The sequence below is a fragment of the Botryllus schlosseri genome, chromosome 1 (genome assembly GCF_051294905.1).
Source record: "Botryllus schlosseri isolate E-star chromosome 1, Bs_hap1, whole genome shotgun sequence".
NCBI classification, from domain to species: domain Eukaryota; kingdom Metazoa; phylum Chordata; class Ascidiacea; order Stolidobranchia; family Styelidae; genus Botryllus; species Botryllus schlosseri.
Genome location: NC_137236.1, coordinates 7,801,836 through 7,828,477, shown reverse-complemented (window position 1 = coordinate 7,828,477; position 26,642 = coordinate 7,801,836). Strand labels below are relative to the sequence as shown.

Genomic DNA, 26,642 nt, shown 5'->3' with positions numbered 1-26,642 from the left:
GTATTCCTTGAACAGCGAACAACTACGCTTCTTGAAGCTTGCACAGATCACGATAAAATGTATAAAACACCAAAGTATGGAAGTATGGAAATGTCGTTCCATACCATAGATTAAAATCTTCCATTCCATACCATACTTGCATTGTTCCATATTCCATACCAAAATATCGATCCATACCATACCATACTTCCATACCATACCATACCATACCATGCCCTGACCATAAGTGGTCACGATCCGAATTAGGAGTCGCTATAATGTTAGGTCGGTGCATTCATGTGGTTATGTGTCGTAACCTGGATCTAAACAACATTTTTTCAGACCCCGCCAATCCAAAAAAACACTGATCATGAGCCCACCATCGGGTAATAGATGCAACTTCTGGGGCTTTATTATATACATCGCGTTTCTATATGCATCTGGTCGTTAAATTTTGTGGATGAAATCGGTCTATAATATTACTTTTTCCTTGTATTGCTATAAAATTTGGATCTTTCTCCGCCCTTATCATCATAGCTAGCGGTAGAGCTATTGGAGGATGATGACTTCGAAAATACAGGGAACGGAATTACGCATCGTAAAGTCATGTCCTGTCACACAGATATTAGTGTTTATGAGCCTAAATGCAGATCCGCACCAGCAGGTTGCACATCCGGTGGTTTCAGCCTATCATGGTCGCGACTCCATTTCTAATTTGAAAATGTTTCGTAGCCCAGCTCAGAATTTCATTAACTGATTACTGAAAAACGGACAGCACCTTTGCTTGGACTTTCTCAAGATCAATTTTGGAAGATGATTATGTTCAACATCTTTGCGAACACCAGAATAAAGACAAACGACAACAGGTGTAGAGCCAATAGCTTTGACCAAAGCATCTGAATGGCCTTAACTGACTCCAGTGATATACCATTCTCTTCCAATTGCGATTAATTGTATGCTTTGCGAGGATGGTGGATCAATGAATGTGACACTAAATCGCGCGAAGAAAAATTTCAAGTGGCATAAATCTGCACCAAAACCATACCTTTATGTTGATTTACGAAAACATTTCGGAGCCTTCAAAATTCCGGACATTTGGGCATATTTTAGAAATTCCTCCGGGACGCGGTTTGAACAGTGAAATTTCGGACATTCCCGGGAAATTCCGGACGTATGGCAACTCTATCACAGATGAGTCATATTGACGACGCACGCAAACTTAGTACTACATATGTCGTAAGCTGCGATACGACCAATCGCGTTCAAAGGTTTTCTACCATGAAAAATACTGTCGAAATAATAATATTTGCTGACAGATTAACTGGATTAAGGACCACATAGTTTTGGCACTAAAATAATATCATCACTCGCTATTCAACTAGAATCGTTACAATTGACTTTCGATCCAAATCCGCGTACGCGAATGATTGATCCTTAGCCCGAGGTGCCATGCGTCTCGGCTAACCAGCCTTAAATTTCGATGAAATATTTACATCGAGTGTCTAATCCCGGCCGACCTACCAGCACGAAAAGCACCGTTAATCGGTGCACCTACGCTATGACGGGAATAGTTGCACAATACACGATTTTTTTTAATTGGTTTACTATCATTTTTAATGAGGAAATGCAAAATTTGGCCAACGTAGTTATTGGATGCACTTGAACGGCCCATTTAAGCGAAGTTTGAAATGATTCATTAACCAATTGAATTGTGTAGTGAAGGAGTTCTCAACCCCTTTTTAGCTGAGGCCGATTTCCCGGTCTGAAAATGTTCTGTGGCCAGAGTGGTGATCGCCGACGTCGATGTGCCTATTTTTCTCAAATATGCGTATTCATCTATTAGGCCAACTAATCCTAAATAAATCTATTCTAATAGAGGCATGCAATAGCGCAAGGCGCGACGAATTTCAAGTTGAATAAATCTCCAACGTGATAGTACGTCTCATCAGATTCGGATGAAAAGCTTTGTAGCCTACGTATAATTCGATAATATGAATATATTTGTGAGCGAATAACATAAAAAATAACTAAACCTTCACTAACACTACAATTTTCAAAATAGTCCTGTGGCTCACCGCAAAATTATCCCGTGGCCGACCAGTGGACGATGGCCCACTAGTTCAACACCCCTGGTGCAGTGCAATGGCTCTTTTATTAGCATCACCAGACCTAATACTCGTACATCGACATAAGTTCATTGTCAATGTTAGTATGCTTCCTATTTACGGGCATGTATGAGACAGAGAATGTGCAGACAACCAGTTGTACGTGGCGCAGTTTTATGAATCCGATTCGTTTAAATAAAATGTCCTTGATACAGTGAGGTACATGTCACTGAAATATCCCATTTGTCTAATTTATTGTAGTCCTATATTGTGCGCAACAATAATGTCCATGTGTTTTCCAATCGCGAACTTTGAGAACCACCGGTGCAATGTAAAGTCATTTCCCAGAGTTGATACTGTCATCTCTCGCGGCTTGGACGGGTCGTGCATCTAATTCTAACAAATTAAATGTCGACATCCTTCGATTTTACATGGATCTTATCGAAAAAAAGTAACTGGATGAACTATCATATTCGCATCTTTCCGCCTATAGAACGATGATGACTGTAATATCAAGTACCATTAGGAAATGCACACTTACTATTCCGATCGGTCTGATCAAAGACATATTTGACTTTCGACCCTCCTTGATTGTTTTCCCTCATCCACTTCAGTATCGCCCCGTTCTCGTATGGATCACCAGATATCGCATAATCCTCTGCAGAATGCTCCTTCTCGTATGGTTCACGATACATTGCATAACCCTCTGCAAAAGAACATGAGCATGTCAATATATTATCACGTAATACCCACATGGTTCACCATTGTCAATTTGTGGGACGACACGGTACAATCATTTTGCTGGTATTAGGGCTGAAAAAATCGTATGCCCGTGTGATTCGAGACGAGTATTTGAGCATCACCGATTGTCACGGCAAAATAGTATGAAAAGTGTGAAAACCTGAAATATGTCTCTTATGCTACCATAACGAATATTCCATTTCCACATTACTGAAAATATATTTCAGTACTACTTGATAAACTCAGCTTTCCCGTCAAAACGATCAAATGAATATCATTGCAATTCAATTCGATAGAATTGCACCTGCACTCTACGCTTCTCAAGATAAGATTTCAAAAAATACTGCAGACAATACTTAATATCATTTGACTGGTTTGGCCCACAAGCGACCAATGGGTTTGAATCCGACCCGCGACTAAGTCGAGTTTGACTCCCCTGAAGTAGGAAAACCTACTTGGAAGTACTTGGAAAGTAGAAGTATTTCGACACTTACCAACTCTGCAATTTACTGGTATGTATATCATAGAGAAGGTGCAGACTGACAGTTGCAGAAGAAGGTGCGGCACAACGGTCTGAACATTACATTTTAATTCATAAATATATTTCGAAGCCAGAAATACCAATGACCTTTAGCAAAACAATAGACGAACACATGACTCATATTTTCATATACATATAATTTGAAAATTCGAAGAAATAACCAAAGGACAGCCGCTCGGGGCGGGGAACAGTGGGACAAGCGGCAGGGTAAATAAGAAAGTAGTAAGAAAATTATTACAACATCAGTTAGTGACAAACATGGAACCCCTAAAGAAAAAGATGGACAAGCAGGTGTCCAAGATCAGTTATAGTTTACATCCCGAAGTTTGAAATTGTAATGGAAGTGGCAAGTAGATCGCTGCCGCGGCTCACCGCGTGCCGTGATTTTTACCGTCCTTAACGTTCTCCATTTATTGTGTTACACTCCAAGGGATGTTTTTAAGGGAATGTTGGTGATAATCATGCTTCTACGCACCCTTGTGGTGATTTTTATATGCATTGTAAAATATCTGCCACTGGATTTCATTGAACCATATTGCCCCAACCAAACTGCTCTTACTAAGCTGAGTAGCAATTTCAAGCACAACAGACGGGATACACCCCTCTGAAACGCGTTCGACAGATAGCGATGTAAATTTACGCAGGTTAGCAAAATTAAAAGACTTGTCATTTTCTCAGAAAAACAGCGACCCTGGAGAAATCAATCGACATGAGTATTGCGGCTGATATGACGCTACTAAATCGTTGAAGCGGTGTGTTTCTTGATGACGGGTTTTACAAATATTCACGTTGTATCATTGCACCTATTCATCCATTTTGTTCCACCTTCTCCAACGTTACGCAGTTCAATGAAACATCGTTCATCGAAGAAAGGTCATAGATACAGTGAGGTTGATATGTCAGTGATATTTCTCATTAAATGTTGATGCAGGATTTTGTATACACTATGGTGCGGATCAATGATTTCCATCCGTTTTCTAATCACAAAATCCGTGTATGAAATTTTCAAGCTCAAGGAAGCCGTAACATTTATAATATGCGAATAATTTCCCAGAAGCAGGCACAGAACATTACAAAACAATGTACGTGAACAGTAGGCGAAGTTTGTTATAGACCCATGCTTTGAGAACTTCCGGTGGAATGTAGGGCAAATTCCCCAGATTTGATCTGTTAGCCATTGCGGGTTGGGATGAGTCAAGCATCGAACTGCTCATATATCAATGTCTATTGATAATATGTTTAACTTAGCAAGAAACTAGCAAAACGTACCGACATTTCTCCCCTTCGCCCCCATTTCCCGCAAAATCACCCACTTCGGGAACCACTGACCTAGGCGGTGATATCGACTAGCATATTCGTTGATGACTGCAGTATCAAGTAATATAATAAGACACGTTAGCTTACTGTTCCGACCGGTCACATCAGCGAAATATTTGCCCTTCGACCCGCCTTGATTGCTTTCCCACAACCACTTTAGTATCGCTTCGTTTTTGTACGAATCGCCAGACATCGGACAACCCTCTGCAGAAGCATCATCCTCGTATGGATCTTGAGACATTGCATAACCCTCTGCAGAAAAGGAAATCGAAATCCTGACCATTCAATACCCACATGGACCACTATTGTCATTTTGTAGGGCGACACGGTACCATCAGTTGCGAAATCGGATACCCGAGTGATTCGATTCTTAATCGAGTATTAGCCTCGGAGTCGAGGCCAGTATTCGAGTATCGCAGATTGTTACGGCGTAATAGTATGAAAGGTGTTCATACCTAAAATATCTCTCTTTTATGCTGCCATGAAGAATATGCCTGTTCCATATCCCATTAAACAGAAATCACATTTCAGTATCACAGATAGACTTACCTTCCCCCCCAAAAAACGATGAAATGATAGAATTGCACCATTACCCTTTCAAGATTTCGAGTCCGACTCGAGTAGCGATTATTTGGTGACTCAATTTGACTCGAGTCATTTTCTCAAAATACCGAAAACGACTCGACATGATTCAATCTGTATATTGACTCGATGTGGTACAGGAGTCATGACGCATGACTCGGACCCAGAAACAGCTACTTGAGAGGAAAATTCGTATATTATGAATGCGAAGCATTCGATATCACCAAGAAGTGTTGTAAAAATTGAGTTTCACAAGACAACTCGAAACTGAATAGTATCCGAGATGACGGGGACTTGGACTCGAGTCATAACACCATGATCCGGACTAGACCATCTGCTCGACGATTTGGACTCGGTGGTCGATTATAATGATCAGAGTCAGAACTATGAAAATGAGATTGACTTGTGACTCGAAATCATGTGACTTGGTTAAAACTCTTCTGGTCCGGCCTGCAATAGGTTTGAATCCGGAACGCGGCCCAGGTTTTGTTTGAAACCCCTGAAGTAGGCAAACCTATTGAAGTGCTTCGACGAGCAGAAGTACTTCGTTAATGACCATCTCTGTAATTCACTGGTATTTATGTCATAGAGAAGGTGCAGACAGTCAGTTGTACGTTACGCAGCTCTATGAAACACGGATCGCCATGAAAAGGTTATCTATACAGTGAGGATAATATCACGTTGATATTTCTCATTTATGGACATTTTATCGCAGGACTTTGTGTACATATTGCGGATCAATGTTCTCCATCTGTTTTTCTCATCACCAACTCCATGAAGGCGATTCTCCAAGCTCACAGAATTCTGAACGTTCATATTACGCGATTAGTTTCCCAAAAGAAGGCACCATACATTAAAAACTAGGTGGCAAATTATGTCAGATTAGATCTGGTCACCTATTGCGGGCTGGAGGAGTCAACAATCGGTAATCGATCAATTATATAGTGACTTCGTCAATAAACTAGGAAAACGTACAAACATGGTTGCACCCCATTCGTACGTTTTCGGGCCCATGTCCCGCAGTATCACCCACTTCGGGAACCGCTGATCTAGGCGCTGATACCGACTAGCTTCTGAACCGATGACTGTAAAATCAGGTAATACAATAGGAAACATTAGCTTACTGTTATGACCGGTCAAATCGGCGAAATATTTGACCTTCGACCTTCCTCGATTGTTTTCCTTCATCCAATTCAGTATCGCCTCGTTCTCGTATTGATCGCCAGACACCGCATAATCCTCTGCAGGCGACTCATTCTCGTATGGTTCACGAGACATTGCATAACGATCTGCAGAAGAGCATATCGATAAATTATCGCCTAATGCCCACATGGTTCACCATCGTCATTATATGTGACTACACAGTACAATCTTAGTTATACTTGTTAGAAGGGTTGAGCACAATCGTATATCTGAGTGATTCAATTTGGAGTCGATTATTCGGCTCCGAGTCGAGACGGGTATTCAAGTATCGTTGATTGGTACGGCATAATAATACGAAAGGTGTTGAAACCTCAAATATGTATATCTTATGCGATCGTAAAGAATAAATCAGTTCTGCATGCGATTAGGCTGAAATCCTATTCCAGTACCACTGGAGCCACTCAGAACCTTTTCCCCAAGAACGATGAAAAAGAATATCCTTGTAATTCAATTCGATAGGATTGTACCTGTACCCGTTTTCAAGGTATCAAGTCGGAAAATACTGCGGACAATATTCAATTTCAATATTCATTTCATTGATCCCAGGGCTGTGATAACTCGAGTGACGTTTATTTGTTCGCATGACTTAACTCTCTGGTTCTTTTCTAAAAATACGGAAAATGACTCGACTCGAGTCAATCCGAATATTGACTCGACGTTGTACTAAAGCTGAGGTCTCAAACTCAAAAGTGCTCGCGGACCAATTTCCTCGTTTTTGATGACGTCGCGGGCCGCAGCATCAATAATAGGTATATTCAATGTATAATTTACTAGTAGGCCTACGCCTTATATGACGGGACCTTGCAGACAGGCATTCCACAAACATCGTGGGAACGTAATTTACTGTAGTATTATTCACGCTTGACAAGGAAAAAAATCACATTTCTAAATATTTGAATAAAATTGTTTTTGTGCCGGGCATAACTTTTAATTATTGAGTTATAGACATCATAGGAGAGGATGCATCATGACATCGTAAAACTGTCTGGTTATAACATTGCAGCTACTGGACCTTTTATGTTACACAGATTTATGTAGAATATTTCAAAATCTACTGAAGATTGGTCTCATATCAGAGCATTTGAGCGGTGTAGCCTAATCCTGGGTTTGATAAAGTCGTGAGAAGTATAGGTTCAATAAAATCCCCTCCAACGTGCCGATATTATACATCCCATTAGATTCGAATAAAAAGTTTTATGCAGCCTACGTATAATTCGATAATATGAATATATTTGTGGGCGAATAACATGAAAAAGATAGCTAAACCTTCACTAACACCACAATTTTCAAAACACCTCTGTGGCTCACTTCAAAATGCTTCCGTGGTCCACCAGTGGACGATGACCAACAAGCTAAATACCCCTGGTGTAGTGCAATGGCTCTTTAAGATTTCCGAACTAGACCCACATCTGAGTTTTATTACCATCACGATACTCAATCCTCGTACATCGATATAAGCTCATTTTCCATGTTAGTATGCTTCCTTTTTACGGGCATGTATGAAATAGAGAAGGAGTAGTACGCTACGCAGTTTTATGAAGCCGATTCGGTTTTTTTTTTAAGTGTCATTGATACAGTGAGGTAGATGTCACAGGAATATCTCATTTGTCTGATTTTTTGTAGTCCTGTCACAGGAATATCTTATTTGTCTGATTTTTTGTAGTACTACATTAATTGTGCGCAACAATAATGTTCATGTATTTTCTAATCGCGAGCTTCGAGAACCACCGGTGTAATGTAAAGTCCCTTTCGCTGAGTTAATTCTGTCATCTTTCGCGGCCGGAACGGGTCGTGCATCTAACAAATTATATGTCGACAACCTTCGATTTCATATGGATCTTAGCAAAAAAATAGTCAACCGGACGAACTATCTTTTTCGCACCTTTCCGCCCTATTCGTATCATTTCGCCCCCATTACCCCTAAAAATCGATCGCTTAATGAACGACTGTCACATTCGCTCATATTGACTAGTTTGTGTATCTACGAAAGGGAGAAAGAACGATGATGACTGTATTATTAAGTACCATTAGGAAATATAAACTTACTATTCCGATCGGTCAGATCAAAGACATAGTTGACTTTCGACCCTCCTTGATTGTTTTCCCTCATCCACTTCAGTATCGCCACGTTCTCGTACGGATCGCCAGACATCGCATAACCCTCTGCAGATTGCTCATCCTCGTATGGATCCCGAGATATTGCATAACCCTCTGCAGAAGAGCATATCGATAGATTATCACGTAATAGCCACATGGCCCCCCATTGTCAGTTTGTGGGACGGACCAGAGGTGGTCAAAGTAGTCAAGAAAGCTGCTAAGATAAAAGTAGAAGTAGCGACGAAGAAGTCTACTTAAGTACGAGTAGAAGTACTTTTTTTATAAGCAACCTAAAACTATTTGAAGTAGAATTTACCGATTTACCTACTCAAGTAAGTAAGTAGCTGTGAAAACGATCGTAATTCGTTCGTATGAACCACCAAAAGCTACAAATGGCGCTATGCGGAAGGTGTAGTTAGCTTGATTCATATTGATGCATTCCAGGAGGTGTCAATTTTTGACAGAATAGGCAGTCCACATCCATCAGGGGTTGTAAATGATAGTTTGGATATGGAAATGCGATACTAATCCTTTGTTTACTCGAACACCCGGTTCTAGACAATCATGGCATGGTGCCCTCCTCCATATTATAAGGCCCGTAGTTGTTAAGTCGACGAACAATACGGAGGAGTTGTGTTGGATCGCCAGACATCGCATAACCCTTTTCAGGCACCTCATTCTCGCATGGTTCAAGAGACATTGCATAACCCTCTACAGAAAAGGAAATCTGTAAATTCATTACTTAATACCCACTCCCACATGGACCACTATTGCCATTTTGTGGGACGACACGGTACAATCATATTTAGCCTATATCTGCTATTAGGGTTTGGGAGAATCGTATACCTGAGCGCTTCGATTTTGAATCGAGTATTCGGCTCCGAGTCGAGACGGGTATTAACTGTCACTGATTTGGACAGCACAGTTCAAGTAGGCTACTTCGTTACTGGCCACCTCTGCTTTTCACGGGTATGTATGTGACGGGGAAGGTGCAGACAACCAATTACGAACTACTATGAAACATGATTCTTCATAATACGTTGATATGTCACTGACATTTCTCATTATTACAATTCAATGCTGGACTATAGTGTACATTGTGCGGATGAATGATTTCCATTTGTTCATTAAATCATGAACTTCATGCAGGAAATGTTCAAGCTCACGGACCCCTGCACCATCACAATTTGCGATCAATAAACAAACGGCACTGAACATTAGAAAAAATGTACGAGAACAAGGTTTCAGTCAGGTTCAGTTGCGCAATATAAATTTACCCGCTTCGACCGACCATATTTGGGTTACGACTCACATCGAGAACCACTGATGTAATGTACAGCAAATTCCCCAGATTTGATCTTGTCCCCTATCGCGGGTTGGAATGCGTCAAGCATCAAACTGTTTTTTATATCATAATCTATGATTATATAGCAAGAAAGCCCAAACAAGAAATCAGATATCATTAGCCGAACGTACTAATATTTTCGCCTCCTATCGCTCCGTTCGTACATTTGTGCCCCCTGTCTCTCAGAATCACCCACTTTATGAACCACTTATCTAGCTGGTTATATAGTCTAGCTTCTGCAGTCTATCCACATTCAGTGAATGGTAACGACTTTGTATCAAGTAGGCCTACCATTAGGAAACATTAACTTACTATTGCGACTGGTCATATCTGCGAAGTATTTGACATTCGACCTTCCTTGATTGTTTTTCCTCAACCACTTCAGTATCGCCTCGTTCTGGTATGGATCACCAGGTATTGTATAACCCTCTGCAGACGACCAAATCGTTAAATTATCACCTAGTTCCCGCATGGTGAGCCACTGTAACTTAATAGGATGACACTGAACATTCAGTTACGTCTTATTAGGGTTGGGCAAGGAAAGTCGAATACGCGAGTGATTCGATTCTGAATTGAGTATTAAGCTTCTAGTCGAGTATTCGATCATCAGTGTTTTTTGCTCACAAGAGTAAGGAACGTGCGGATTGCACTAATAATTGCTTGCCGGTACTACATTACATTGAAGATAAGTTCGCATTTGTACAGCGGTGGTTATTTTATTTCACTTCGTGACAATGCTCACGACTTTACAGATGTCCTTTTAACTAACGTGTACAACTTAGTACTATACGCGTTTCTTGTGTTGAGATACGATCAATCCTCGAGGGTAAAATTGTTCCTCAGTAAAACTGCCATCGGAAATATAATTTTCCCTGGTAAATTGACTCGGTGAGGAGCGTATAATTCCGGTATAGTCGAAATCTCGCCGAAATGCAAACCGCAAAAGTGAAATCGAACTGTTTGTATTTCACCCAATCAAATAGATTTGGACCTGTACCTACGCGAAAGTCTTGATGGCAGCCTGATTTGAGTTCCAAACAGATAGTACACACAATATGTATATCAAGAATTATTGGAGTGGCCATTAGGGCTGTTCAAAAATAACTTTTTTTTTCCTGAATCTTGCTGGCTACGTGATTAAATCGTTAGATTGCCTTAAAAAACGACGCACACCGGAATTGAATTCATTCCAACCAATATTCGCGGGTTACGTAGAGTTTGAAAATTTTGAATTTGCCCAAAAACGCAAAAAAAAAACTTCTTTCAAATTTTTCTGCCAACCCCATGAAATTGTTGGGCTGTCTTCAAAAACCATGCAAAATAAATTTGACTCAATTCCAAGCCGTAGAAGCGGAGTTATTTCAATTTTTATTCGATAATTCTGGGATTATTCTTGATCGGTGGATAATCCAAGAAATTTTCAAACTCTACGTAACCCGTGAATATTAGTTGGAATGAATTAAAATTTGGTGTGCGTCGTTTTTTAAGGCAACCTAACAATTTAATCACGCATAGCCAACAAGATTCAGGAAAAAAGGCTCTTTTTGAACAGCCCTAGTGGCCATTCGTGGTGATTCAAGCCCGAGTATTACTAGTAATAAAGTAGTAAACATAAATCCAGACACTTTTTCGATCTTTTCACCACGGCCGTTAGTACGGATATTTGAATGAGGGGGCGCCAGAGCTCTAGGAAAGGGCGCTTTGGAGAATAAAATTTCAGGAAAAAATAATATATATCAACTAGTCGCTGTAGTCTATCTACGGCCAGTGGAGTGGTGAGGGCTGTATAGTATCAGATATTATGATAGGAAAAATTAACGTACCGTTCCCACCAGTCAGATCGGCGACATATTTAACATTCGACCCTCCTTGATTGTAATCCTTCATCTTCTTCAGTATCGCCTCATTCTCGTAAAAATCGCTAGACATTGCATAACCCTCTGCAGGAGTGAAAATCAATAAATTATCACCTAATGCCCACACCCACACGGCTCACCATTGCCATTTCGTTACATGACACGTAACATTCAACTACATGTTATTAGGGTCTGATAAAATCTTACACTTCGAGCAATTCGGTACTGAACCGAGAATTCGAGTATCACTGATTTTACGAGGTCGCAGCAATACGAAAGCTGCTGAAACCTCGAATTTGTATCTTTTATGCTACCAAAAAGAATATAACACCGGTTCTACATCGCTTTAAAGATAATTTGGCATTTTTTCAATGGTGATAATTTCATTACACCTTGTCACAATGCTGTGGGTTGCTCACGACTTCACAAATATGTCGTTTTGGCTCAAGTGTGCCAATTTGCAATACATTCGTGTAGATCAGGGGTGGGCAAACTACGGCCCGCGGGCCGCATGCGGCCCTCCACACCGTTCTGTGCGGCCCGCGAGAGTCTAAAGAAAGTTATCAAAATATTGATAAAATGCGTACTAAAAATCGAATTAATGCTGGGACTTGAATAAACTTTTTCACCATGATAATTCTAAGGCAGTGTTTCTCAAACTGGGGGCGCACCCAACTTGGGAGGGTGGGTGAACGCATCTCAAGATGGGCGCGAAGCTGAGCTCAACTGAAAAAACTTCCGCGCTTCGCGCTATCAATATCCCATTCATACTTCTTGCTCTGTCTTTTTAGTCTGCATTTCATATTTGAAAGTCTATCATCTAAAGTCGCAACCTTCCATGCCATATAACTATCTGCTAGGTTTGCTAGCATCCTGGTTGCGTTTTGTGACGATAAGGGGGGTGGGGCGAACTCTTTTACAATCATACTTGGAAACCTCCTGTCGTTATACTAACACTGTTGCCCGACCTCGCCCAGACATTGCTTCATTGATCATTTGCTACCATCGTTCAATTTTTCTTCTATTTTCCTTTTTTAACTAAATATTTTTTACAGCCTGACTGTTCAGAGTCAAGTTTACCTGTTTGATGCTGGTGTGATCAGACTAGATGACCTTCACGGTCTTATCGATCATTCCTATCTAATACCGAATACTGCGCATGCATATTTTCTGTACCACCATCACTGCCATTTGTTATGTATTTTGGTTGGATGAAAACAAAGACTCTCTCTATATATATATATCACATTTATGTTTAATTACTGGCGCGACATCCCGATCCCAAGGCCTCCTCAGTTTGAAAAGTTTCAACTGCTAAACATCACAAAAATCCTGAACGAGATTGACATAATTTGGATCACTAGTGTGATTTCAGATTGGCCACTCCAGTTTAAATTATTTCAGTGATGTGCTTATAAAAAACGATTCGCGCGTGCCTTAGGTAGATTCGTTCTCTGCGCAAAATTAACGGATCGCTGCTTACAGATTTAAATTTCAATCCTTTTCCAAGAATCGGGACAACCGACATCCATCTCTATAGTTTTGACAAATTGGTTATTGAGGTCGACCAGCCTATGATATCTCGCCACTGTTTGTGACACGTGTATGATATCATCAAAGCAATGTTTGGATTGTTTTTAATAAGCTTATATATTATGTCCTTGTCCTCACTATATAATCAAATACCAATATGCCGTTTGGTTTATAATCCCAATTTTATATAGTGCTGCCCGCCAATAGATTCGGATATTGAATGCGGCCCGCGAGCTCAAAAGTTTGCCCACCCCTGGTGTAGATAATAATTTTATATGCTCCTATGCAACAAATCGCGGTTAAGACTCTCCCACGAAAACAAAAACACCATGGCAGATATAATTTTCGCTCATGGCAGGGACCATATATTTACGGTACTCAAACTCGAATCTTTAGAACTGAAACTGGATTCAGATCAGAGTACTCGTGTATCATTGTGCCCATCACTCGCTGCCACGCACTATGACTAACCAGCCTTGAATTTCCATAAAAAATTTCGCGATTCGAATCCCAACCGACTTACGAGCCCAGCTTGTCCCATCCGTCCGTTGTACGCAATACTATGATGGGAATCGGCGAATCGTGGGAGACCCGCACAGGATTATAGCGCCATCATTCCGGAATGCATAAATTACCTCAATTTATGTAATGCAACGACTCTCAAGACTTTTTAGAACGCAACCCAAATCTGAGTTTTATTAACATCGCCAGACCTCAGACTCTCACATCCACGATAGTATGCTATGATGAAAGAAATGTGCGCGCAACCAGTTATACACAGTACACACGCTACGCAGTTCTATGAAACATGACATGTCATCGCTACAGCGAGGCGGATGTCACCGAAATTTCTCATTTCAAGAATTTGTCATTCTGGACTTTTGTTCACATGGTGCACATCAACGGCTTCAATGTATTTTTTATTCATGAGATCCTTGCATCTAACCGCTTATATATTAACATCTATCGATAACATATTGACCTTAACAAGAAACTAAACAATATCAACTGAACGTACCGATATTTTCGCCGCCATACAACGCCCCATTCATACGCTTTGGCCCCGCTTTATGGCAAAGTCGTACATTTTAGGAACCACTGATCTAGATGCGCTTATTTTGACAGGGTTCTGCAGTTTATCTACGCCGAGTTGAGCGGCGGTGATTGTAGCATCAAGTATACTATAAGGAAATATTTACTTACTATTGCGATCGGTCAGATCAAAGATATATTTGACTTTTGACCCTCCTTGATTGTTTTCCCTCAGCCATTTCTGCATTGCCTCATTCTCGTATGGATCACCAGACATCGCATATCGCTCTGCATATGTGAAAATCCATAAATTTCACTGTTGCGAAAGAAATTTACTTGATATACGAAAGTGGTCGAGCTTGTTTGAGATATGGCATCGTGCCAAAATGTGCCGACCATGGACGCACATTACAGTACAGTGCACTAACGGTGGTAGGATTCAATTCTTCAGCGGGTTCTGGGACAAAGCAAATTTCACTTTGTTCACAATTATGAAAATCGTTTTAACCAATATGGGATTGTGCGAAGCGAGCTACAAAAATGATCGGCGGCGACAAAACATCAGCATAAAATGACCACCTCATGTTGGCCAAAACCTACCTGGCTTTTAAGTGCGGTCGGTGAATAGTCATGACATTGAAACTGGAGCTCCGCGCTACACATTCGACCCAAAGAGAAAAATCACCAGTGATGTAAGGAGAATGGGAAATCACGTGCGTCTCCCAAATGGCACGTCTCCTGTTAGTTCGGTATATTTGATGTGAGCTATTCCAATATCTTCTGAGTAGCGACAACATTTAATAAAGTATTTAATAGCAAGGCTCGAAGCAAACGCACGAGAACCTCATGCATTGTCTACACCAGTGATTCTTGCCGGTCCGCCAAATATTTTAGAATTTATATCTCTTTTCCAAAGAGTAAGAAGTTGGACGGTCGTCTGTTAATTACAGAACTAAAAAATCAAATTTTGAATTGATCTAAAAGTTCGGTGCGTAGTTTCCTCTGCGGTGTGTATTATTCTGCTTCTGATGTGCTTGTACGTCACAATGTTTCAAGTTTTGTACGAAACTGTTTAAAATTAGCCTATAACTCGTTTCGTACAAGTTATTTGAGCAAGCTGCGGAGACTTTTAAACAAACTTCGTTAAATTATGATGGTGAAATTGATCGACATTGTGGCAGTATAATATAGAGGCTACAGCAAACTCAATCTCCTTTCTTTCAAAGGATACCGAACAATTTGATTGCAGGTAATGGCCTATAAAAGGACTTCGCGAGCTTAGTAGTGCAGAAATTATAAGAGAAGCACGTATAAATATCTATTATCATAAAGGCAGCGCTAAATGGCGTTTCCAATTGTACATTTTACGTGCATACATTACATTCGAAGTAATGAAACTAGGTGTTAATTTTTCATTTTTGAATGTTCACCGGTCCGCAGAGTTTGTTTTGAAGTTTTACCGGTGCGGGAGGTCTCAAAGGTCGAGTACAACTGGCCTACACTCTACACCTTGTGCCAATAACATGACGCATCCCATAATGATAGCTTGTTGTACCATCTACATTATCTAAGATACCGCATATACATCAACTTACACGGTAAATCTGTGCATGTGAAACGAAAGGAAAAGCAGATAAAACGTTGGCGGGCCGAGCCATAAATGTTGCCTATATTTTGCGGCGTATTATTTGTACTTAGAAACTGGAAGCACTGAAGTACATGTTGATACATGCTGCGTCGTGGATGTATTGGTATTACGTAATGAAAAGGGGGCTGTTATTTGACCGAAACATTATTTATTCGCCGTCCAAATTCAAAACAATGGTAAACATGATGAATTCTACCCTATTTTTCAACCACAGACAGGTTTGAACGAAACTATATGGAAACCATAAATTGCTAAGACTTTAATTGTTATTGCACACTGTGCTGCATTTGATTTATTTTAGGGTTACCATATTTCTGTAACCCAAATTCCGGACACTCTTTAGCGTCCGCTAATAAATTCCAATATGAGTTATGACGTCACACTAGCGAAGCATTGGTCATAGACCAGAGGTGGTCACGATCCGGTTCATGAGTATGTGGCTGTGTGTTGTATAACCTGGACCGAAAGCACATGTTTTCAGCCCCTTTCCGCCCAAATGAGCCCACCATAGGGTAAGCGATGCAACTTCTGGGGTGGGGGCTTGCAATATGAATCTGATTTCTATAAGCATCTGGTCATTAAATTATTTGAATGAACTCTGTCAATAATTAGTTGTTCCATATGTTACTAGATATTTACTACTCTCCGCCCATATGATCAGAGTTAGCGGTAGAACTGCTGGAGGATGATGAGTTCGGAAATACAGCGAGCGTAATTGTACATCGTTAAGCTATGTTCACGCCCCACCGATAAGATCGTTTATCAGTCTTATGCCGGTGCGCATCACGGAGCTTTATAAACGCCCCACATGCAGTGTTTTCTAACCTTTTATGGTAGCGACTCCATCTCCAATTTCAAAATGTTCCGTGGCCCAGATCGAAATTTGACGAGCTGATTACTAAAAGAAGTCAGCACCTTTGCCCAGACTTACCCACGGGCTATTTTGGAAGGTGATTTCGTTCAACAAATTCGCGAACCCCAGAATGATGGCAAACCACCCCCACGTTTGGAAGCACTATCTTTGAATGAAGCATTTAAACGGACTTGGTGATCTCTAGGAATATATACCGTTCTCCTATAATTTCGATTACAAGTAGGCTTATTTCAGTAAATGAAGGTTGATTTTATTTATATTCTATTGCAATTTTTGCGAGGGTGGTGTAAAATCAATAAATGTGATAGTAAATCGCGCTCAGCGCGAAGAAAAATATCCTGCATCAGCATAAATATTCGCAAAAATATTTTTTTCAAGTAGATTTACGAAAAAATTATGAGCCTGCATCAAGTCTTGAAAATTCCGGACATTTGGCATATTTTGGAAATTCCTCCCGGACGCTAGTTTGAACAGTGAAATTCCGGACATGTCCGGGAAATTCCGGACGTATGGCAACCCTAATTTATTTTTAATCTGTATTACTCGCATGACATGCGCAGGCTACACAATTGCGGGCATAAATAAACAAGCTTCAGCGTGAACGAATGTCAGTTCAGTTTATACATCCTATGATTTTAGAAACACTAACTTACTGTTCCAACCGGTCTTAACAGCGGCACATTCAACCTTCGAGCTTCCTCGTTTGCCATCCACGAATTTGACCGTCTCCAGTATCACCTCATCCATAATCTTCTCGATTATCACCTGATCTCTAATCTTTTTCAGTTTCGCCTCCTTTTCGTGTGTATCGATAGGCATTTCAAAACCAGCTATATCAAGAACATATCAGCAAATTAATAGTAGCCTATACAACACCAGACATTTTAAAAGTGGTAGCAGCAAGTTCAAATCAATAACTTAACATATTCCAACGGGATTCACCATTGTCATTGTTACGATGGGCCTGTGATATTCATCTACCGGTTACCAACATACATCGCGTAGCAACGCCTGCCAAACCGTCAACGACCTGCTACATCCAATACTAGAGGTGGGAAAACTACACTGTTTTATGCGGCCCGTGACAGCGTCGAGGAAAAATGTGAAAATATAGATAAAATGACTACTAGAAATCAAATTACTGTATGTACTTGTTTAACTGTTTCATAATACATTCCAACATAATAATGATAAGCTACATTCTTACTAGAGCAGTGGTTCTCAAACACCGGTTCGAAACTACTTTTCTGTAGGTCAGCCAGGTATAATACAATTTTATACCTTAATTTCATGGTGCAATATGTTGAAGGCTTGTCCATTGAAAAAATAAATACAACATAAAATCTCAAACTGATTCAGATTTTCGTGACGTAACATTAGGTCTGGAAACATGGTCGATTTTACTTCAAGCTCAAGCTGTTTCATTTGACGACGTGCAAGCGACCAGTATAAGCTGATTCACTAATTTGTTCAATCATTCGTTTTCGAATAATACATTTTGTGTGGGACAACTAACTGCCGCACCCCAATCCCCCCAATTGGAGCTGGACCGAGCTTGAAGGGGTCCAACATTATTTTGTGAATGAATATAAATTATAAAGTAATCTTTGAAACTTTAACCAACTTTTTAAATATAAAATTCGCGCTTTGCGCGATTTAGTATGACAAAATGTCTTCATTATTGGGTGCCCTAACCCTGAGACGTACACATGTTTTATAGAAACAGGCATTTCGGCGTCAGCCAATACCTCCCCACGACCCAGCAAATCAATTAAGTTTAAGCTAACATGGGACTCGGAATCATGTGCTAAAAATTCGGTCGCGAGAAAACCTTGGCCGAAAGCGACTGCCCTTTATTGGCCGAAAACCTCGATATATATATGTCTAATTGTCCATCTGCGCCTAAATGGCTGGCTCCGAATCACGCAGTCCTGGCAATCTGTGCCCCGCAGGATAAATGCCATACTACAGAGATAAAATCTTTTCCAGTGATGAAATAGGAATTTGGAATCGTGTTTGCCTTTTAGTTTGGAAGGCTTGGGCGATTTCAATATCTATTTACAATATTACAGATAGTAAGTCACGAAATAATAACATGCAACGAAGTAATTATACCAATAGGCCCGCCCGATTATGTTTAATGAATAATTGCACGCCGTAAATTTTCCAAGACAACACCTCAACCAGCTCTACCGGGAAATCTGATAATTCTGAGAAAATAAATAAAATTATATCAATATATATGCAATTCAAAATTATCAATATTATTGTCAAGATTTATGGAAAATTTTCCCGCTCGGTAGTAGTATGTGACATAACTCTCTGCCTACACTGATGTGAATATATGTGCTCACAACTACTGGTGAAAATATCAATCGTACTGCGGGTCTTGTGGGGGAGAAGAACCTCCAGAACCCTATGTGTGGCCAAGGATCAACATTATTTTGGGGTGAGGGGGTGATGAAGTGGTGAAGTGGTTTTCTGGCCCTAATTTTACGGATGGCCAGGTATAGCTGTTGTCAGATGTTTTCGTGCGGTGCATTGTATTCGTAGTAGCCAGAGTATAGCCTACGCCTGGTGGTAGTGGGCAGTGAGAAAGGTAGCACGCCAAGGTGCTTGGTTCGACTCCGTAACACTTCTTCTCTCACTATTGCCGAGTTAGTGTGGTCAGTGGTATAATCCGTGACTACAACACCAATGGGTTGCGGGTCCGAGTCCGACGGTGGTGGACTTCAGAATTCCTGTACCCAAGTGTTGCGAGAGTTAATTTAGGCTCCACCTTGCCGCCTCATACGCGTCAGCCGTGTCTTACACAAAGCCTAGAAGTGGGCAGTTACGAAATCAAAATGAAGAATATCGGCCTGGTGTAAATGACCATAGTATTCGACTAACACATTGAATAGCCTACCTAAAAACAACAACACCAACCATAAAATCATATGGATACGATCATGAAAGTACGATCAAAACCTTTTAAAATGTCACTCGCTAGCACCATTTGCTAGCAAAAACGGTTGTATACGTTGTTACATTTTGGGTTGATTTCAATTTTTGAACATCCACCGGTCCGCCAAATATATTTTGAAATTTTACCGGTCGGCGGGGTGAAAAAAGTTAAGAACCACTGTGCTATAGTATTGTTTTTACTGTATTGATGGCGCGATAGCCCGACCGCCCGGCCCATGCATTTTCAAAGATTTGAATTGCTAGTGTGATTTTAGATTGGCAACAACAGCCGGTTTGCTACTTTTAGTGCTGTACTTGTAAAAACCGATTCGCGAGTGTGTTAGATAAATTCATTCTTTGTATGTGTAGAAGTATTTATATTTATAGTCTTTACACATTTCAGAAGCGAATTTAAAGGTAATATGGGTATGATGCTGTCGGCCAGTGTTGTAACCAAGTCACCAGTCAATATCACTTTTATAGTTTGGACTCGAGTCAAGTCGAGTGATTTTTAGTTCATCACGAACTGAAGTCCGAGTCCAAGTTAGTGAGAAGAGGGTCGAGTCCAAGTCATGGTATTATGAGTCGAGTCCGAGTCCAAGTCATTACGTTGACGGATCAGTTTCGAGTCAAAGTCTTGTTAAAACCACTTTTTCTAACTCTGTTTTGTGATAGCGAATTGTTCGCACTTAACGCATGCAAATATTTCTCACTTTTAACAGTTTCTAATCGCATTTGCAAGTACCAGTACCAATAGGCGAAATAACAACAGTGTGGTTACTTCACTATTCTTCGAAATGACAATGAAATGTAGGCCTTGGTCGTCTGAGACTCGAGTCAGTGGCGGCTCGTCCTATATGGCAACTGGGGCATTGCCCCACCTAAAATTCTGTTCAATAACAATCATTTACCATTTATAGACGCACAGCAAACAATATATACCGATATCACAGCGAAGCCCGCATTCTTCTTGTGCTTTCGCTTGTAAATGCCCATAGCTAGCGCAGTCTCTGCGAAAATCGAATTCTCTTCTGTGTTTTCGCTTTGTGAATGCCTAGCCGGGGCTTGCCCCGGTAGCGCTCATAACAAGCTTTCACTGTCTATTCTCTGAAATCCGCGCACAATAAAGAAACGGTGATTTACTCTCTCCTATTCATAAAATTACCGAGCAAGTAGGGCAACTTGCCTGGTTGCCCTTAAGGTGTGATGTAACAATCGTATCTATATCTCAACTCGGTTACCGGCACACGCGTTGAGTCGACCTTAGCTGGTATTGGACGATTTTTGCGATGTTTCGCACATTGAAAATTGTTGAAACTTGGTATGTTATGTCGTGAAGGTAGTATTTAACACCGCTCCAAGTTTCAGGGTTGTTAATTAAAGTGTAGGGTAGTAATTTCGTTTCCAACGTTGACAGTGTGCTAATCCATCATGTATCGCAAACAGATTTAACTTAAAAGCGGGCATTGGTGTCCATTGATTTTGACGATGTTTCATACCCAGATCGGTCATGACATTTGGCATAGTTATTCATAGTGTTAGTATCGAACGCCGTACCAAGTTTTAAGTTTATCACGGAACTATGTGGGTGGTAATTTCGTCTCCTAAGTCGAGTGAGAGCTGACTCGCCATTTATCACTAACAGATTTTACGCAAAACCGGTATTGGTCTCTATCGATTTTAACGATGCTCCATACCTAGATCGGTCTTGAGCTTTTGAACGGTATGTCTTGATTTCAGTATCGAACGTTGTGCCAAGTCCCGAGGTTGACACTCAATGATTTGGGCACTAATTTCGTCATCGAGGTCAAGTGTAGTAGAGATGGGTGCCGATCTGACACATGGCCTAATACTAATTACCGCATTGCGGATTTCACGCAAAAGCCTGTGTTGGTCTGTGCTAATTTTAACTGTGTTTCATACTGAGATAGGTGAAGAGATGATGATCTCATAAAAGAGGTTACTAAGATTCGCGGTTTGCATTCAAATCTTTACTTTATTTTATATTCTCCAATGTAAATTTTACCGTGAAATTGTGGCCTTCAAGCCATTTGCTGACATCCCTATGTCAAGCGCGTTAGCTATAGTTCGTTTTCGATGACGGCTAACAGCTGATCGCTTGATCAGTCTATTCCTCAGTATATTTTACGCTAAATTCGGTGTTTTTACGCAAGACTCGGCCATTATCAGCCTGGAAATTATCCATTGATCTAACCGTACACGGAAGGAAAGCGCACTCTTACCCTTTTCCCAACGTACTTCGATAAAAAAATGAAAGGCTGACGTATAAGCGAGGATAAGGACGCCTTGTTATACACTTTTACACTGCTGGTACAAGGGGACAGTGTCTCTAGTGCGACCGAAATTGGATAACGTGATCTGAACCATGCGGGCTATTGCAAACGGTGTCTCGATATTACCCGATGGTCGACATTGCTCAACTCGAGTTGACTTGTTTATATTCCAATACATCTTTTTCCGTAGTAGTAACCACTAGTGAACTTGTAAAATTCCTATAGTTGAAAAATCGCTTTTTATCAACTTTGCTGCAGTGATAAGGCTCGATGCGTTAGATGTGCTCACGATTCTTACGCTCTCATTCTGGGTATTCCAGATTTCAATGACCTCGTCGTTGAACATTTATCAACTATGATTTGAAATGCGTAATCATTGTTAACCATGTCTAATGTCTATACCCCATTCAAATTGTGTGTGGCCATCACGAAGTCACATTTTCACGTCGCAATACACTATTGTGACGTCATTTAGACAATTAAAATCGCGTACACCCCTTGCCCCACCACACGATATTGTCACGAGCCGCCACTGACTCGAGTCATATGACCTGGTTCTATAGCCATGCGTAATGACCCGAGTCCAATTCGAGTCAATACACAGATTAACTCGAGTCGAGTCATTTCCGTATTTTGAGAAAATGACTCGAGTAGAGTCATGATCAAAGTCATAACAACCATGTGGTAGGTTACAATATTTCGTTACTACATATTCAGTGAATGATGGTGGAACTTGTTTTTTTTTTCTGACAATGTCTTCGATGCTTGATTGATGGCGGTAAGAGTCAGACGCATGTCATTCTAAATATCCAAGACATTGCCCTGCTTCTTCTTAAGAGGTTATATTGTAGAAAACGCACATTGACAACAATATGTTCGTGGGAAAGACCACAGCAATGAAATGACAAATTTCGGCACTAATCCTGTACTAGTATTTTCATGTAATGTTTATACATCGCTTTTTGCTATAGCGGAGTAGACGTGGACCTGATCAATTTTAATCGCTCCCTGAGAAAGGCTGACGGGCCCCTACGGACCAGACGACAGGTTGAGAACCCCTGTCATATACCTTTTCGGGATTTACATCGCAACCAACCAGTCAAACTATTCGAAATGCTAATTCCGATATACACGAGCATAATGAAATATGATGTGATAACAGTTGGTGGTGCAAGTTTATATAATATAATGCAAGAAGGTGAATCAGTCTTCATCTGCACACTATAAAACCGTACGGTCGTCTTCATGAGCCTACTACGACACGAACCAGTTCAATATGGCGCTAATTCCAGTCAGCCGTTAAGTAGCGGTAGTCACATGTGTTGTGAACGCGTATACTTGGGTAATTCGACTATACGGGACACTTCAATACTTTCCAAAACGTTCAGCTCGTATGGGGTATTCGCGACAAAAAGTGAAACGATAAACACCGGGTTCCAGACTATCAGCTAGTCGGTAGATAACAGATTGTCATAACCTGCTAAACAGCGAGTCCACGTTCAGGTACAGCTGTCATACTTATTTTTTTCGATCGCAAATCTATGCTATACCTTACCGTCATCGCCAGTAGTAACGTTACGAGCCTCGTTGGTGCCTTTCCTCCTAGTCGCTATAAAACGCTCGCTATCAGATTGCTTCTGGAAGCGGCTTGCCATCTCTTCTGCTTCTGTCGGACTAGTCTTTTCCAACACGATCAACGTCGTAAAACTGTAGGATTACGCCATAACTAAGACAAGTTTCAGTGAGCATCCGAGAACCCGAACCTACCTTAAACTGACTTGAAAACGAGAAGGCGCGGGCGCAACATGCTTTGAAATATATAGTCAACGGTGTAATCACGAATAGGCGAGCAGTTGACCAATGATTATTACTGCGCTAGGCAGTAGTAGTCTCCCGTTAGTGACGCTGCTGAATTCTGTTGAACTTAGTATTCTCGTCTCACCATTATGAGATGCCTTAACTTTGGTCTCCCCTGGCAAAATGTCAAGCAGGTTTGTTTTTTGAGGTATCCATGGTGTTTGTCGACTGTGTCGACTAGTATGGTCAATTACCCCTGGCCAATTTTCTTCATTTTTATTCCGTAGCTGCTGACTTGTAGCACAGCCCAGTTCTAGACTTTTTATAAGACACCGTTTACACGTATGGCATGGCGAGGAGGAGCCTAGATAAACCTCCAATAATTAGCTACGGATTTTGGAGTCGGGTATCGCCTATCTACGGCTTCGTCTATATACGCTAGGCGAGACTAGGCTAGACTTGACTTGACTCGAGTCATTTTACTAAAACGACTTGACTTGACTTGACTCGGCTTATCAGAAATGTGGATTGACTCGTGACTTGGAGCAAATTTCACGTGTCAATTTCAAGTCATTAAGTAATCGGTGTCGGTAAATATCACTGTCTCTTGCATATGTTCTGATTATTCACGAAACACTGGTGCGAGCGACCATAATCATTCAATGATCGTGCGTTTTACTGAGCATCCATTGTTCTCTCACAAATAAATTGAGAGTCAACGAAGTGATCAAAGCTTACAGCTTACGTTGTCGTAAACTAGTATAGTAAAGTAATCTAACAGCAAATGTATATTTGTCTTCTCTGTTCTTACCTTAACCAAACCTCTTGTTTTATTGAAATTGAACTTATATAGTTCTCAACCATTGGCGCAGGTTCGAATTGTATCATATCAATTTATAAAACCGTAATATATTGCATCTTATCAATTCGTTTCTGTATTCTCTATTTTGGCTGGTACCTATAAACTGAAGCTATCAGTTCTACGTATATGTGAGCGATACATCGCCTTCTTGGTGTATATTTAACTATATATTAGGTTGTTAAAAAAAAAACTTTTTTTTCCAAATCTCACTCGCCTACTGACTAAATCGGCAGGTTGTCCAAGGAAACGATGCACACCAAATTTGACTCAATTCCAACCAGTCAAGGCCGTGCAATCTTGAATTAAAATTTTTAATTTATTAATGAAAATTTAAAAAAAAATTCCTAAATTTTTCTGTCAACCCCGTGAAATTGTTGAGCTGTCTTCAAAGACGATGCAAAACAAATTTGAGTCAATTCCGACTTGTAGAAGCGGAGTTATTCGCGTTTTTCGTTGATAATTGTCGGATTATCCTTGATCCGGGGATTATCAACGAAAAACTCAAATAGTTCCGCTTCTACAAGTCGGAATTGACTCAAATTTGTTTTGACTTGACTTGACTTGACTTGACTTGACTCGAGTCACTTTCGAAAATCGATTGACTTGACTTGATTCGTGTCAAAAATTGCAATGACTTGAAATGACTCTAAACTCGACAGTCGTGACTTGATGCCAACACTGCTATATACTCATTTATTGTCAAACATCAGTACCACTCCAGGACCGTAACTGGTGCACCCCGAACCCAAGTTCGAAAGGAGACCAAATTTTTTTCGTAAAGCAACATCAAGTGGAGTGTTTGGGGTAGATTTATTTGCCTTAATCATTTTCTAGCGCGACCACTGAACGATGAAAGCCTGTGCAGTTGCATAGAGTCAAAGTAACATGGGTGACGAATCAGATTCGCCGCGTAATTACTATAAAGAGATGGGACTGAAGTCAAAAGTCGCGTCGAGGAAGTGCATAAGTGAAGAATAGCGGTTCCGACCAAAAAATAAACAAAAAATCCGGCGGATATGCAGTTCATGGACCATCCCTATCTCGCCCTAATCCAGGGCCGAACCACTTCTTCATCCGGCGGGCCGGATAGAGGAATATGAACACGAGGCGGGTCGGATTCCTGAATTTTTTATGAGTTTAGGGGAGCTCTCTTCCGGGGGAACGCGCCACAGATCCGTCCATCGTACCCTGCACTACCCTTTGTAGTACAAAGTTTGTACATACAATTCAGAGACGCACACATTCCAGCAGTTGCGAACTATGTCTAGTTTGGGTGATCGATTCACGGGCGAACCCAAATCGGTGATATGAATGTGATCAAAAATCAGTAAATTTTGCCTCTGGTCGCGAGAAGCACGAAAATTTTAGCATTATAAATGAATGAATTTGATCAATGATATTGGTGAGTGTATGAGCAAGTGGTTTCTTCGAAAACTGACAACACGTATAATTATAATTTTGAACATTGATCATGGCATAAGAATATACATTCATGAGCTTATCGCAGATTATTCACTTCGGGCGGGTTCATTCTTTATTAATTACTTTGTTGAAAACTCCTGCTACCCCACGGCCTCGGGCTATTCTATAGTGTATCTATATGATACTGTATTTCCATAATCAAGACACGTAGCCGACGTAGAGACACTGAATCGGGCGAAATGTTTTTAGTTTGAATCCATCTGCCCAAAACAATCCACTATTTATAAATATCACGAATATCCTCTAAAATCTGGCAATGAAATGGCCACATTCGCCCCTGGCTATACTTCAATGCGGTGAACATCAGTTGTATTAGAACGTCACGTTGTCTTGCTGATGTTCATGCTCGAAAATGATTGCGTCTAAATGCCTGTAGACGGCGACGCGGGCCTCATCATCACGTAAGAC

The 26,642-nt window shown here is 40.7% G+C and overlaps 1 protein-coding gene and 1 long non-coding RNA gene across 6 annotated transcripts in view; one reads left to right on the top strand and one right to left on the bottom strand.

The window, feature by feature from the left end:
• Positions 1-23,928, bottom strand: part of LOC145440481 (uncharacterized) — a 30,977-nt gene extending 7,049 nt beyond the window's left edge. The window contains exons 1-10 of one of the 5 annotated variants that reach the window (XM_080318102.1): positions 23,861-23,928; positions 23,649-23,800; positions 17,507-17,683; positions 14,503-14,619; positions 11,734-11,850; positions 10,223-10,339; positions 8,515-8,679; positions 6,390-6,554; positions 4,771-4,935; positions 2,626-2,790 (exon numbers count right to left, since the gene is read on the bottom strand). In XM_080318102.1, the coding sequence (XP_080174228.1) occupies positions 2,626-2,790; positions 4,771-4,935; positions 6,390-6,554; positions 8,515-8,679; positions 10,223-10,339; positions 11,734-11,850; positions 14,503-14,619; positions 17,507-17,683; positions 23,649-23,748 (1,288 nt within the window). In that variant the 5' untranslated portion in view covers positions 23,749-23,800; positions 23,861-23,928. The remainder of the gene's footprint in view (positions 1-2,625; positions 2,791-4,770; positions 4,936-6,389; positions 6,555-8,514; positions 8,680-10,222; positions 10,340-11,733; positions 11,851-14,502; positions 14,620-17,506; positions 17,684-23,648; positions 23,801-23,860) is intronic. The other 4 variants (XM_080318117.1, XM_080318126.1, XM_080318109.1 and 1 more) reach the window with 4 other exon arrangements.
• The window catches only part of LOC145433631 (uncharacterized), a 222,440-nt gene that overhangs the window by 104,227 nt on the left and 91,571 nt on the right, over positions 1-26,642 (top strand). The gene's annotated exons all lie outside the window — the stretch shown is intronic.